The 11,657-nt window shown below is 60.1% G+C and overlaps 2 protein-coding genes across 5 annotated transcripts; one reads left to right on the forward strand and one right to left on the reverse strand.

Annotated features, from left to right (window-relative positions):
• The first annotated feature begins 57 nt into the window (after positions 1 to 57).
• Positions 58 to 2,577, forward strand: DOLK (dolichol kinase). Its single transcript, XM_064171000.1, has 2 exons — positions 58 to 101; positions 668 to 2,577. The coding sequence occupies exon 2, from the start codon at positions 755 to 757 to the stop codon at positions 2,324 to 2,326; it is 1,572 nt and encodes a 523-aa protein (XP_064027070.1). The 5' UTR covers positions 58 to 101; positions 668 to 754; the 3' UTR covers positions 2,327 to 2,577.
• An 828-nt stretch (positions 2,578 to 3,405) lies between these two features.
• On the reverse strand, positions 3,406 to 8,368 carry PHYHD1 (phytanoyl-CoA dioxygenase domain containing 1). 4 transcript variants are annotated; one of them, XM_064171001.1, is made up of 11 exons: positions 8,176 to 8,367; positions 7,313 to 7,471; positions 6,744 to 6,819; positions 6,567 to 6,614; positions 5,464 to 5,519; positions 5,238 to 5,300; positions 5,118 to 5,139; positions 4,678 to 4,806; positions 4,280 to 4,380; positions 4,017 to 4,189; positions 3,406 to 3,889 (listed from the first exon to the last, which is right to left on the reverse strand). In XM_064171001.1, the coding sequence occupies exons 1-11, from the start codon at positions 8,206 to 8,208 to the stop codon at positions 3,844 to 3,846; spliced, it is 906 nt and encodes a 301-aa protein (XP_064027071.1). In that variant the 5' UTR covers positions 8,209 to 8,367; the 3' UTR covers positions 3,406 to 3,843. The 4 variants fall into 4 exon arrangements, with proteins under 4 accessions (XP_064027071.1, XP_064027072.1, XP_064027074.1 ...); XM_064171002.1 differs by having other exon boundaries at positions 4,017 to 4,143; positions 4,280 to 4,396; positions 8,176 to 8,358; XM_064171004.1 differs by lacking the exon at positions 3,406 to 3,889 and having other exon boundaries at positions 4,017 to 4,143.
• Positions 8,369 to 11,657: the final 3,289 nt, after the last annotated feature.

Genomic DNA, 11,657 nt, shown 5'->3' on the forward strand with positions numbered 1-11,657 from the left:
GCAGCCCGCGTCACGTGGGCCCGCAGTCGCTCCGCCCCCGGCGCGCGACCCGCCCGGGGTCATGTGACAGCGGCGAAGCCAAGATGGCGGCGTCCGGCGCGGTGGGTTGACGCTGGGCTCCCGGGCCGCGCCGTGAGGGCGGCAGGGCCCTCGGGCGGCTCTGGGGCTTGGCACAGGCCACACAGCCCCGCCCCGGTCGCGGGAAGGGGAGGCGGAGGGCGACGCGAAAGGACGGGGCGAGGGGAGAGCGCAGCGCTACGGAGGGCAGAGCGAAAAGAGGAGAGGAAAAGGAGCTCCAGCCCGGGGAAGGGGCGGGGGGCTTGGGGTCCGCGGGAAGCTTCCCGGCCCAGAGCAGGCGAGATGCGAGTCACGAAAGGGGCAGCGTGGCAGGGGCTGCTGAGGAGCGCAGCGTTACGCGGGAGGCGCGGGAGGAGGAAGGCAGCAGTGAAACACAACCGAGCGCCAGGCGCAGGAGCCGCTGGGGGCAGCTCCGCCCCGCAGCCTGGCTGCTGGCAGTGCCGCGGGAGCCTGAGCAGCCCTGGCAGGGTTGCACAATGGCTGGACTCGATGACCCTAAAAGTCTTTCCCGACCAAAACGACTCCGAGTCGTGAGCACGATCCGGGAGGCCTTGCGGGGTTCTCTGACTGTTACCTCTCTTTGGAGCAGGATCTGCAGTAGCTGCCAGGGCGCTGCTGCCGATGGACGCCCGCTGAGCGCGGCAGGACTCCGAGAGCGGGCGGCGCAGCTGGAGCCATGTTCAGCAAGGCCGTGCTGGCGGAGGCGCTGGTGGTGTTCGCCGTCGTGCTGCTGGTGCACGCCGCGGTGTGGGACCGCTTCTCCTGGTGCGCGCTGGCTCTGGCCGTCCAGGCCTTCTATGTGCAGTTCAAGTGGGACCGGCTGCTGCAGCTGGGGGGCGCTGTGTTCCAGTTCCGCACCGCAGCCAACAGCGGCCTCCTGCCGGCCAGCATGGTCACGCCCCTGCTGGGCATAGTGATGAAGGAGAGGTGCAAGGCTGCCGGCAGCGTCTACTTGGAGCGCTTCGGCATCGTGGTAGCCTCCGCGGGCATGCTGGTTGCCCTCTTCCTATCTGTCATCGCGGTTGGCATCACCAAGCCTGTGCCAACCAACACCTGCATCCTGACGGGGGTGGCTGGCAGTGTCATTATCTATACTATGAAGCACTCCCTGACTGTCTCAGAGGTGATAGAGGTCCTGGAGGTGCTGCTCATCTTCGTCTACCTCAGCATGATCCTGCTGTACCTGCTGCCGCGCTGCTTCAGCCCCGGCGAGGCGCTGCTGGTGCTGGGCGCCCTCAGCTTCGTGCTCAACCAGCTCATCAAACGCTCCCTGAGCCTCGTGGAGGGCAGGGGGGACCCCATCGATTTCTTCCTCCTGGTAGCAGTTGTTGGAGTTGTTCTTCTTGGGCTCTTTTTTGCCGTTCTCTTCCTTTTCCTGGACTCGGGGACGTGGATCTCCTCCCTCTTCTTCCACACGATGACAGCAGTGCTGGGCCTGGGGGTGGTCATGCCCTGGCTCTACCGACTGATCCAGAGGAACCCTTTGCTCTGGCTGCTGCAGTTCCTCTTCCAGACGCAGACCAGGGCCTGCCTGCTCCTGTACTGGGCCTGTCTGGCCGCCTCGGCCTGCGCCGTGGTTTGGTACCAGAACGCGAAGCGATCGTCTGGCTGCAAGAAGCACCGAGCCTCCACCGCCACCAGGAAGCATTTCCACCTCATTGCTGTGGCCACTTACGTCCCGGGGCTGGTCCTTGACCGCCAGCTGCTGCACCTGGCCGCGGCTCTGTGCCTGGCTGTCTTCATCTTCCTGGAGTACGTTCGGTACTTCAGGATCAAGCCCTTCGGCCAAACCCTCAGGCAGCTGCTGTCTCTCTTTCTGGATGACAGAGACAGTGGCCCTCTGATCCTGACTCACATTTATCTCCTCCTGGGCATGTCCCTGCCCGTGTGGCTGTTCCCCAGGGCTTGTGCTCCACAGGGCGCTCTGGCCGGGGCAGGAGCACTGGTGCCCTACTCGGGGGTGCTGGCAGTGGGGGTGGGAGACACCATTGCCTCTGTCTTTGGCAGTACCATGGGGGAAATCAAGTGGCCAGGAACAAAGAAGACTGTTGAGGGGACCGTGACAGCTATCTTTGCTCAGATCATTGCTGTGGCTCTGATCCTGCTCTTCGACAGCAGTGTGAACCTCAACTCCAGCTATGCCTGGATTCTGGCAGCCATCAGCTTGGTCTCTCTTCTGGAGGCTTACACCACCCAGATTGATAACCTGCTGCTGCCACTCTACCTCCAGATCCTGTTTATGGCCTAGCAACACTGCAGAAGCAAAGATTCCTCCCTTTCTGGAGGAGAGAGGTAGTGGAACAGGCACTGCAGTGAGAGCTCTGAGCTGGGCCAGGCACTGCTGAGGGACAGTGACTGAAAGTGTCAAACAGCACAGACCTGTCTCAGGGGGGTTGGTTTGCTTCCAGGTTCTTTCCCTGTGTAAGCCAGCAGGAGCTGCTTTCTGTTCTCACAGAGTCACAGACACAACTGATTAAAATGAGCATTTGTGTGTCCTTAGCCCACTGAAGTTTCTCCTGGGTGCCCAGAGGCAGAGGAATTAGAGGAAGATCACAGAGGCAGAGAGAAAGCCAAAAGCTCTCAGGGGGTGTCAGGGCCCAACCTGCTTGGCTCCACCGGGCCCTGCTGCCTCCTGGTTTCTGCAGGAGCACCACCTGGAGCACATCTACAAGGAGGGTGGGAACAGCTGCCCACACCTACCCCACCATCACCAGGTGCACCAGAGCCATAGGTGTCCAGGGCAGCTGGAGGTGGTCTGGGGGCAGGAGCTGAAGCTGTTGTGCATTAGTTGTGAGGGCAGCAGTGCTGCACAGGGCCAGAGGAGAAGCTGTCACTCAGCTCTGTGACATGGGAAAAGCTTCACCTGCTTGCAGGTCACTGCTGTGTAATTGGTGCATCGATGACACCAGGCCCACCCCTTGGGGCTGGCACTGCAGCAGTGCCAGGGGACTCACACCCTAGAGCCTCTCTCCAGTTTGGGACACAGACCTGGGCTCACCTGGGATGTGATTTGGGCTTCTCACCTTTCCTGAGATGTTACATCACTGGGCTAGTTTGGGGATCAGCAACTGGTCCTGTGCACACTGAGAATTGCAACCTGGCAGGTGACACCTTGGTGCTGGCCCTGGCTGCTGGGGGAAGGTCAAACTGAGGCTTCCTCAGAAAAGAGGGAGAAAAGACAGAACAAAACAGCCCAAAACCCAGCCATGAATTATTTTCACCTCAGTGCAGCAGTGTGGGTGGAGTTCTGTTCCCTGGCTCTAGGAGTTGTAGCTCTGTGGTCAAACAGCCTCCTGGGCAGGCTGACTGTAAAAGCAGAGTTCCTGCTTCATTTTGCCCACACTGGGCTGGTTTTAATCAGTTGCTCAAAGGACAGGACAGAGCTAAGGGCAAAAGCCAAGCAGCCACCTTCATGTGACAGCTTCACCTGCACTGCTGGGACCAGCACAGCCAGGAAGGGGCCCAGGCAGGCTCTGACCTGGAGCAGAAAACAGCATCTGCAGGAGAAATCCTTAACTGGTTCCAGGCAAGGTGCAGAGGTCTTTAGGGGTCTGTCCTCGGGCCTGCGGCGTCTTCTCCAAAGGGGCTGGGTGGCTGTGCTCACCCTGCAGGAGAAGTTTCTAGGGCAGGAGGTGCATTCAGCTGTGCCTCCTGAGCAGAGCTCAGGACTGAGAGGCTTGAGGGTTGTGTTGGAAGGGAACACAAAGCAGTGTGATCAGAAGGGGATATCCATCAGCTACTGACTCCAGGAGCCAGCCGCCAGCTTCAAGTGTAGAGAGATGGAAAGGGCAGCTCGGGAGTTGGCTGGAGCCTAGGAAGTAAGGGAGAGGAGGAAAAGCCCTCCAGAGGCTGCTGCAGTTCTCCAGGTGTGCAGTCAGTGCCAGCTGAGGTGCTGCCAGCAGGACCTGTGCCCCCGCAGCGGTGTGTGCTGCCCTCACCAGTTCTCCTTGCTCCAGCTGGTGCCTTTGGCTTCCATCACGTGGAAGGTGAAGACCTGGCGGGAGGACTCGGAGCTGTTCAGGTCACTCTTGTGGACAACTTCACCGTGGATGAGGATGAGCCCCCCTGAGGGAAGGGAGCCCTGTTCCGCTCTGTGCCAGCTGTGCGAGCTCTGCAGGGGCAGCGCAGTGCGGAGCGCTGAGCGCCAGTCCCAGCCCTGCCGCTGCCCTGGCACAGAGCAGGTGCCCTGGCTGGGCTTTACCTTTGCCCGTGGGCAGGGGCACGAAGCGGCTGTCGTCGTAGGCTGGCTCTGATCCCACAAAGTGCACACAAGGCAAGGTGCCCGGGGGCGCTCGGACCATCCTGCGGGAGACCCCAGCTGGGAGCCAGGGAGAGAGCTCAGGGAGCAGCCCTGCAGGGCAGCAGCGGCTGCTGCTCTTGTCCCACGTGTCCTTAGGAGCTTGGGTGGGGGTGGGTTGATGCTGGGAGTCAGGAGTTTCAAAGGTCTTTGCTGGTGCAAATGATTCCACAGTGCAGGCACAGCCCTGCCCAGCAGCCCCCAGGCAGCAGCACCGCAGGGCAGGGGACGTCCCGACGGGCACCTCCCCGTGCCTCGCCGGCGGGGCAAGGGCCGGCTCCCCGCCCGCCGCAGGGCCTCACCGGTGTGGGAGCCGGGGATGAACCACAGGCAGCCGTTCTCCAGCCGCGCGTCCTCCAGCGCGATCCAGAAGCCCAGGACCCTGCCCAGGGGCTCCGTGTGCAGAAAGGTGGCATCCTGGTGGGGGGTCACTGCAACAGGACAAGAGTTGGAGTCTGTTCATGCTCAGGAGCTCAGAAAGACAACTGCCTCCTCCTCCCTGACCCCCTGCCTTGCCCAGACACTCACCCCCCGCGCCAGGAGTCTTACAGAAAAGTGCCACCTCTGCTGCCCAGGTGTGACAGCAGCTCCTGGCTCACACGTGGGTGCTCTCTAACAGCATGAGCAAGGTCTGCACTGCCAAAGGCAGCAGCTGAAATCTGGCTCTGAGCCTCTTTCCTTGTCCTGTTCCTTCCCTAAGAGAGCATTACCTGCCGTGTGCCAGAGAGCACACAAACCTCACCTTCACCACCAATGCCAGGTTGCTGCAAAGAAAGAAGAGTGAGGTGTGAGGAAAGCTTCACAGCAGCCCACCCACCAGGGGCTTGTTTGCTGAGCCACGAGGTGGCCTGAGTCACTGTACCTTGAAGATGTACATGCTCTGCACCACCACTGGTCTCTCGAGGCCCAGTTTTCTCCCCAGTTCCTGCAAGTAAACTCCCCAGGATTGGTGCTTGCCGAGCTCTGCACCACCAGGCAGTGTTAGTTGGACTTTCCAGTTTCCTCTACGGACAAAAGCCTGTCCCTGGGAGACTGAAAACCTCAGGTGGAGGAGCCATCACCTGGGCTCGACCCCAGCCAGAACTCACCTGCACCTTGGGGCTGTGAGTGATTTGCTTGAAGACAGGGTCGTGAGCATGCAGAGCTGAGGGACAGAGAAGGGGCAGGTTGAGGGCTTCACCAACACAGGAAGCCTGACAGCTGCCAGCCCCAAGCTGCACTCAACAGCCACGGAGCAAAGCAGACAGCTCCAGCTCTCCCTGGCCACTTTTGCCACCAGGGCACACGACTGGGGCTGACAGGGCTGCTCCCGAGCATCAGATGAGACAAAGCTGGCCAAGGAGGAGTCATTCCAAAAAGCAGTGCTAGAGAAGCCTTTCAGACTGTCAGGTTGCTGAGCCAGCAGCAGGCACCCACTTCTGCTTTCACTTCCACAGGAAAAGCTGAAGTGCTGGAGCAGGAGGGGAGGGTGAGCAAAGCAGAGCCACAGCTCTCAGTACTGCACTCCCTGATCTGGTAGAGCTTCATGAACAAAGCTCAGGTGTTTGGAGACGTGGAGCACCCTGCTCTGGGTTCCCATCTCTTTGAAAACAGAAGGGATTACAAGACAAGTCCAGGAGCTGCCGAACAAACCAGCAAGGGTGAAGAAAGGCTGCTGGTGACAGCCAGGGAAGGAGCAGAGCTTCGGCATTGGCAGACCCCCTGCACGGGACACAGGGTGCAGCTTGATCTGCACCGACTGTGCCCAGCCCTGGCTGCTGACTCTCTCAGAGCACATCTGTGGCAGGAAAGAGAGCAGGGCTAAGTCCAGGGCTTCACCTCTGGGTGACTGAGCTATGCAGAGCTGGCAGCCCTCCCGGAAGGGTTCTTCGGGGAACAATCCCAGCAGAGCGCCAGAGGCAGCACAGAGCTGCGGAGCCGTGGGGGAAGCTGCCTGGAGGGCAGGATGGAGACCTTCACGCAGAAGCCCAGAGCAAATCAAGCCGCAGAGGCAGGAGCTGTCAGGGCTGTGAGCCTTGGTGCAGCTGTCCCCAGGAGGCCCAGAGAAGCAGCAGAGGGAAGAAGTCACTTCTCTGCTCAAAGGCTTCAGCCTTTGCCAAGGCTCCTCGTGCTAGCCAAGTCTGGAGAAATCCTCCTCCTGACGACCACCTCCCCCGGCCCACCCCTCTCACAACCCTTCCCTTCAGCGTACCGTGGCCGATCTTGCTGATGGATCTCTCCTTCGGAACCAGGAAGTTCCCTGTGGAACAAAGCCCGGCATTCCATGTTGGCAAAGCAGGATCTGTCCCTGCAGCTGGGGGCTGGCACCCGGGCCCTGTCTCAGCTTGCTCCTGTCCCCTCCCTGTGGCTGGCTCAGGCCAGCCCTTACCTTTCTCATCCAGAACTCCTTTCTCAAAGAAGAATCTAATCTTGTCTCCACTGGTCAGGAAGTAATCCGAGCTCCCCTGCCAGGGGGAAGAGCCCCGTGAAGACAGCATCCTTCTAGAGGCACCAACCCACCTTTGATCAAGGTGCCAAGACTCACCTGCATCTTTCTCCCCCCAAGCAGCAGCAAAAACAGAACACAGACAATGAAAATCACTGCTCAGGAGGCTGCCCACAGCCTGGGCATCGACTGGCACTCTGCAAGAGCCTCTCACAGAGGCCACCCCTGCTCTCTTTTGCTGGCTGCCTGGAAGATCACCCATTTGCAGGACAAGTCCCAGGTGATCCGTGAGACCTGCTTGTGGCTGCCAGGGGCAATAGCTGGGGGGCAGAGAGCAGCGTCTCCTCGTTCACCCTCTGGTCCGACCCTACCACACTCCTGCAGGAGAGTCCTCACAGTGCCACGTTCAGGAAGCTGTGAGCTGTGCTCCCCCTGAAGGAGTCCTCCTCGGCTCTTTGCCTTTTCCCTGTCTCCCTCCAGCTCCCTGGAGACATCCCTGCCCTTCTCTGTACCTGTGCCTGGAGCTGCTCATCCTCCCTGGTGGAGAACTGAGTGCGGCAATGCGGTGGCACCTCCATCTCCTCCACGATCCTCTGGATCTGGCTCCTCATGCTGTCGCACTCCTCTGCCGTGAAAAAGTGCTCCAGGACAAGGAAGCCATCCTCATAGAACTGCAAGGAACAGGGTTAGTGCTCCACAGCCCCCCTCAGGGCCGGCGCCACAAAGCAACAGAGCAGCTCCCTGTGCAGAGCATCCCGGCCACAGCTCTGCCACCGGGCAGCCTGCTTCGGGCTTCCTTCCCGGGAAAGCCCCACTCGGGAACAGGCTTCGATTCCATACAGTCAACAGCAACAAACCTCAACCCCCATCCCACAGAGAAGAGGAAGCACCACCGCTAGAGCCTGTGTGGCTGAAGGAGCTATCAGCTAAGTTGTGCAACCAGCAGCTATTACCCACAGCCTGCTGCCAGGGACAGAGCAGCCAGCCCGTGTGCCAGCTGCGAGTGAGGCTGGCAGAGAAGGGCTCGCAGCTCCGCAGGCTGCAAGGCGCCGTTCCGAGGAGGGTGATCCTTTGCCCGGGCAGGTGCAGCCTGCTGGCACCGCCGCTCCCGATATAGAACCGCGGGGATTATCCGCGCAGGCAGATCCCGAGCGCACGAAGGCAGCCGAGCAGCAGGGGCAGAGGGGCGCCAGGGGAAGGTCTCCAAGAGCTCCGTGGCACAAGTTACCCTCTGGAAGAGTTCTAGCCACGCCGAACTCCTCACACATCGCAGTGTCCGCGGGGCAGAGTCATGCAGGAGCAGGGCACCAGCTGCCCAGCGGTGCCCGCGCCAGGCGCTGTCCCCTGCAGCTCCCCCCGCGCTGCAGCTCCTCACCTTTTGAATCTGGTGCTGAGTGACCACCGCCATCGGGGCAAACGCTCCCAGGACCCCGGCAGCAGCAGCAGGATGGCACCAGGCTGGGCAGGGCTGGCACCAGGCTGGGCAGGGCTGGCTGCCCGCCTCTCCACGTGACTCGGGCGCCCTGCGCAGCCACCGAGCGCTGATCCTGGCAAGGGCACTCGGAGTGGCAGAGCTCTGGCTCTCGGCGCTGCAGGAAGCGCACGAAGTGTCCCGCCGGGCACAGCGCAGCCTGGACTCCGCCGCTGCCAGCAGCCGGCGGTTAATGAACAGCTCAGACCTCAGGCAGAGCTGCTCGGCCAGCAGCCAGAGAGGGGAAGGGAAACAAGACCCAAGGGGAGTGAAAAGGTCTGAAAGGTTTGAAGAGAATTTAAAGTGGTGGCACAGGCTCTTGCAGAGCTCTTCCTGCGCAGCCACAGAATCGTGGAATCACTTCCAAGATCAGAACCCAACCGGTACCCCTGGCACTGCCAGGGCAGCACCAAACCACATTCCTCAGCATCACATCTCCCTGGCTTTGAAAGCGTCCTGTAAAGACCCACACGAGCCCTCTGCAGGAGGCAGCAGCCCCCAGAGACCCCTTCCACACACACCTCCAGGCCACTCTTCAAGCCCCCTCTGTTGCTCCATCACCATGTCAAGGACTTCTCATTCCCAGTCCTGTCCTCCCAGCAGTCCAGCACATCACCTCCACTGTCCTCACACCATGGCTTCAGAAGCTGGCTTAGCTCACACACTGCAGCAGCACACCACAACCACCCTGTTCTCTGGACTGTTTTGACCTCTGCAAACAGCAGCAGAGGACAACTGCTTGCATCAGCTGGGAGATGCAACCCTCCTGCCTGCAGAGCTTCCAGCAGTGTCTGTCCTCAGGAGTCCATCAGCTCTGTCCCACTCCATATGTGCTCATCCTCTGAGGCCTAGAAAGCCCTTTCCTGCAAGAGGAAAACCTCCTCCACCACACTATGCCCAAAAGAAGTCACAGAGAAGGATCTCATCTCCAGCAAGTCTGTAAAAGGAAGGTAGAAAGCCCTGGGACAAAGCTGGGAAGTGACCCTTTTCCTTCCCCTCCCAGAGCTCTTCTGCAGGCGTTTTCTGTCCCAGCCCCACAGGGATGCTGCACTTCTGGCAAGCTCCATCGGAGGCTGCCGGAGCCCAGCCCACGTCTGTGTGAAAGGTGCAGGAGGCAGGGACACAGCAGCAGCGCTCCCAAAGTCTCTGACTGGCACCGTTCTGCTAAAGTCCTGTGGAGCCAGGCCAGGCTGCCAGGTCTCCACTGCTGCCAAAACTGCAGCTGTTGGAGCTGCCAGGGTGTTGAGGGAAGCAAAACTCTCAGCGAGATCTCTTCTCACCTCTCCTGGAGTCTTTGATATGAGCGGCAGCAAGTGACAGAATGTGGACTGGGAAGAGCAGAGGCCCCAGGAGCATCACGGTGAAGTTAAGCAGCCTGTCAGGAGCCCGATGTGGGCAGGTGCTGGGGCACGGTGGCTCCCCTGTGCTGGCAGCTCTCAGCCTTCCTTTCACTCAGCAGAGGCCCAGAAAAACAGAACTTTGCCATCAGCAGAATTCTGTCAGCAGCAGGTTGAAAAAAAGACCCACACAAAAATAAAGAAGTTAATTTTCTTCAGACTCCAGGAAGGCAAAAGGCTTCTGGTGCAGCAGGGCAGAGCAGGCTGGAATAAGCCCAGCACTGTTCCAGCTGCCCCTGCTGCATCCTGGCTCAGGGCATTCCAGGGAGCTGCACATCTGAGTGATCAAGTTGTGCCAGGGAAAGTATAGACTGGATGTTAGGAGGAAGTTCTTCACAGAGAGAGTGATTGGCATTGGAATGGGCTGCCCAGGGAGGTGGTGGAGGCACCATCCCTGGAGGTCTTCAAGAAAAGACTGGATGAGACACTCGGTGCCATGGTCTGGTTGACTGGATAGGGCTGGGGGATAGGTTGGGCTGGATGAGCTTGGAGGTCTCTTCCAACCTAGTTGATTCTATGATCAGGGCTAGGAGCCTTTTCCCCACAGACAGAGCAGCTCTGTGCCCATCCCTGTGCCAGTGAGCTGCAGGCACCCAGCCAGCCCTGCTCCCTTCCCTTTTGCCCAGCTCTTCAAAGATCTGGCAAAGCCTTGCTAAAAGGAGTTCCAGTCCGAGGCAGCCTCGGATGACAAGGGACACTTTGTCCTCCTGTTGGTTCAGCCCTGCCAAGCATCTCAGTAAAACTCCGTGCCAAGCAGCACCCAAACCCACCCCCCCCCCCCCCCCCCGCCAGGCTGCTCACTACCTCTGGCCCTGCAAGGGGGCACTGCCACTGCAGCCCAGTCTGGGACAGGAGGCCAGACCCAGGAGAAGCAGCTCCTGTGCAAGCAATGAGCTGCATGAACCTGAAGGGTCCGGGTCAGGAGAGACACTGCCTGCAGCTGGAGCTGTGCCTGGGGCAGGCAGGCAGCAGGAAGCACTGCAGGAATCTGTGAGCAGAGCTGGCTGAAGGCATTACTGCCATGGCAACAGGCAGAGCTACACACACACACACACACACACTTCAAGCCCCATCCCTCCCTCGGTGTGGGGTTTAGAAACCCCTCTGAATGTCCCCAACAGCTGGGGTCTGGCACCTGCCCTGCTGCAGCCCAGAGCTGCAGTGATGGTCAAACACTTAAGGCAGCGCCTGGCTGAGCAGGGCCCTGTGCTGCACAGCCTCTGCTTGCCTGTCACAGAACAACGCCACAGTCCACAGGGATTTCCAGAATGAATCCAAGAACCCAACGGTCCTACACCATGGGACTGCCAACACCTGTCCTCCGCAGCGCTCCCGAAGGGACAAGTGCCTCTGCCTGCAGAAAACTGGGAAAAGGAGCCGGAACTTCCACTCTGCTCAAGTGTGAGCCCCACGAAGGCTGCCAGAGAGCACAAAAGCACCTGAGGTGGAGGTGCCCAAGCAACCCCCCCCAGGTGAGCATCAGGATTCCCAAACCTCACCCAAATGCCACCCCAGGTCAGTCTCGGATGCCAAACCGCAGCCCTGCTCCAGGCTTACAGAGGGCAGTGAGCAATGCCTTAGCCACGAGCAGCTGGCACAGGTGACTCAGGCTCCTCAGTCCCCTTCCCATTCCGGCTCTTCCAGGAAGTTTTCTCCCATTGTTCAGTAAAATTCCTTCCAAGGGCACAGAGGACAGGGGAATTCCAGAGCTCCCGAGCTGAGCCTTTCCTTGTGTGACTCCACACAGCATCCACCTCTGCTGCAGGGGCAGCAACTCAACACAGCTGAAGGAGTTTGGCGATGAGATCCTGGAGGGTTTGAGCCGCAGCAGCTGAGCAAACCCAGCAGCGAGAGAGGGGAAAGGCCTCACAGCAGCTTCTGCCGCTTCAGTGCTGCTCTGGGCCGCCCAGCGCAGGCAGGACAGAGCCCCTCTGGCACACAGCAGGGTAGCTGCAGGACCCAAACAGTGCAGGAGGAGAAGCTGCTGAA

The sequence above is a fragment of the Pogoniulus pusillus genome, chromosome 35 (assembly GCF_015220805.1).
Source record: "Pogoniulus pusillus isolate bPogPus1 chromosome 35, bPogPus1.pri, whole genome shotgun sequence".
In the NCBI taxonomy this organism is placed as follows: Eukaryota; Metazoa; Chordata; class Aves; order Piciformes; family Lybiidae; genus Pogoniulus; species Pogoniulus pusillus.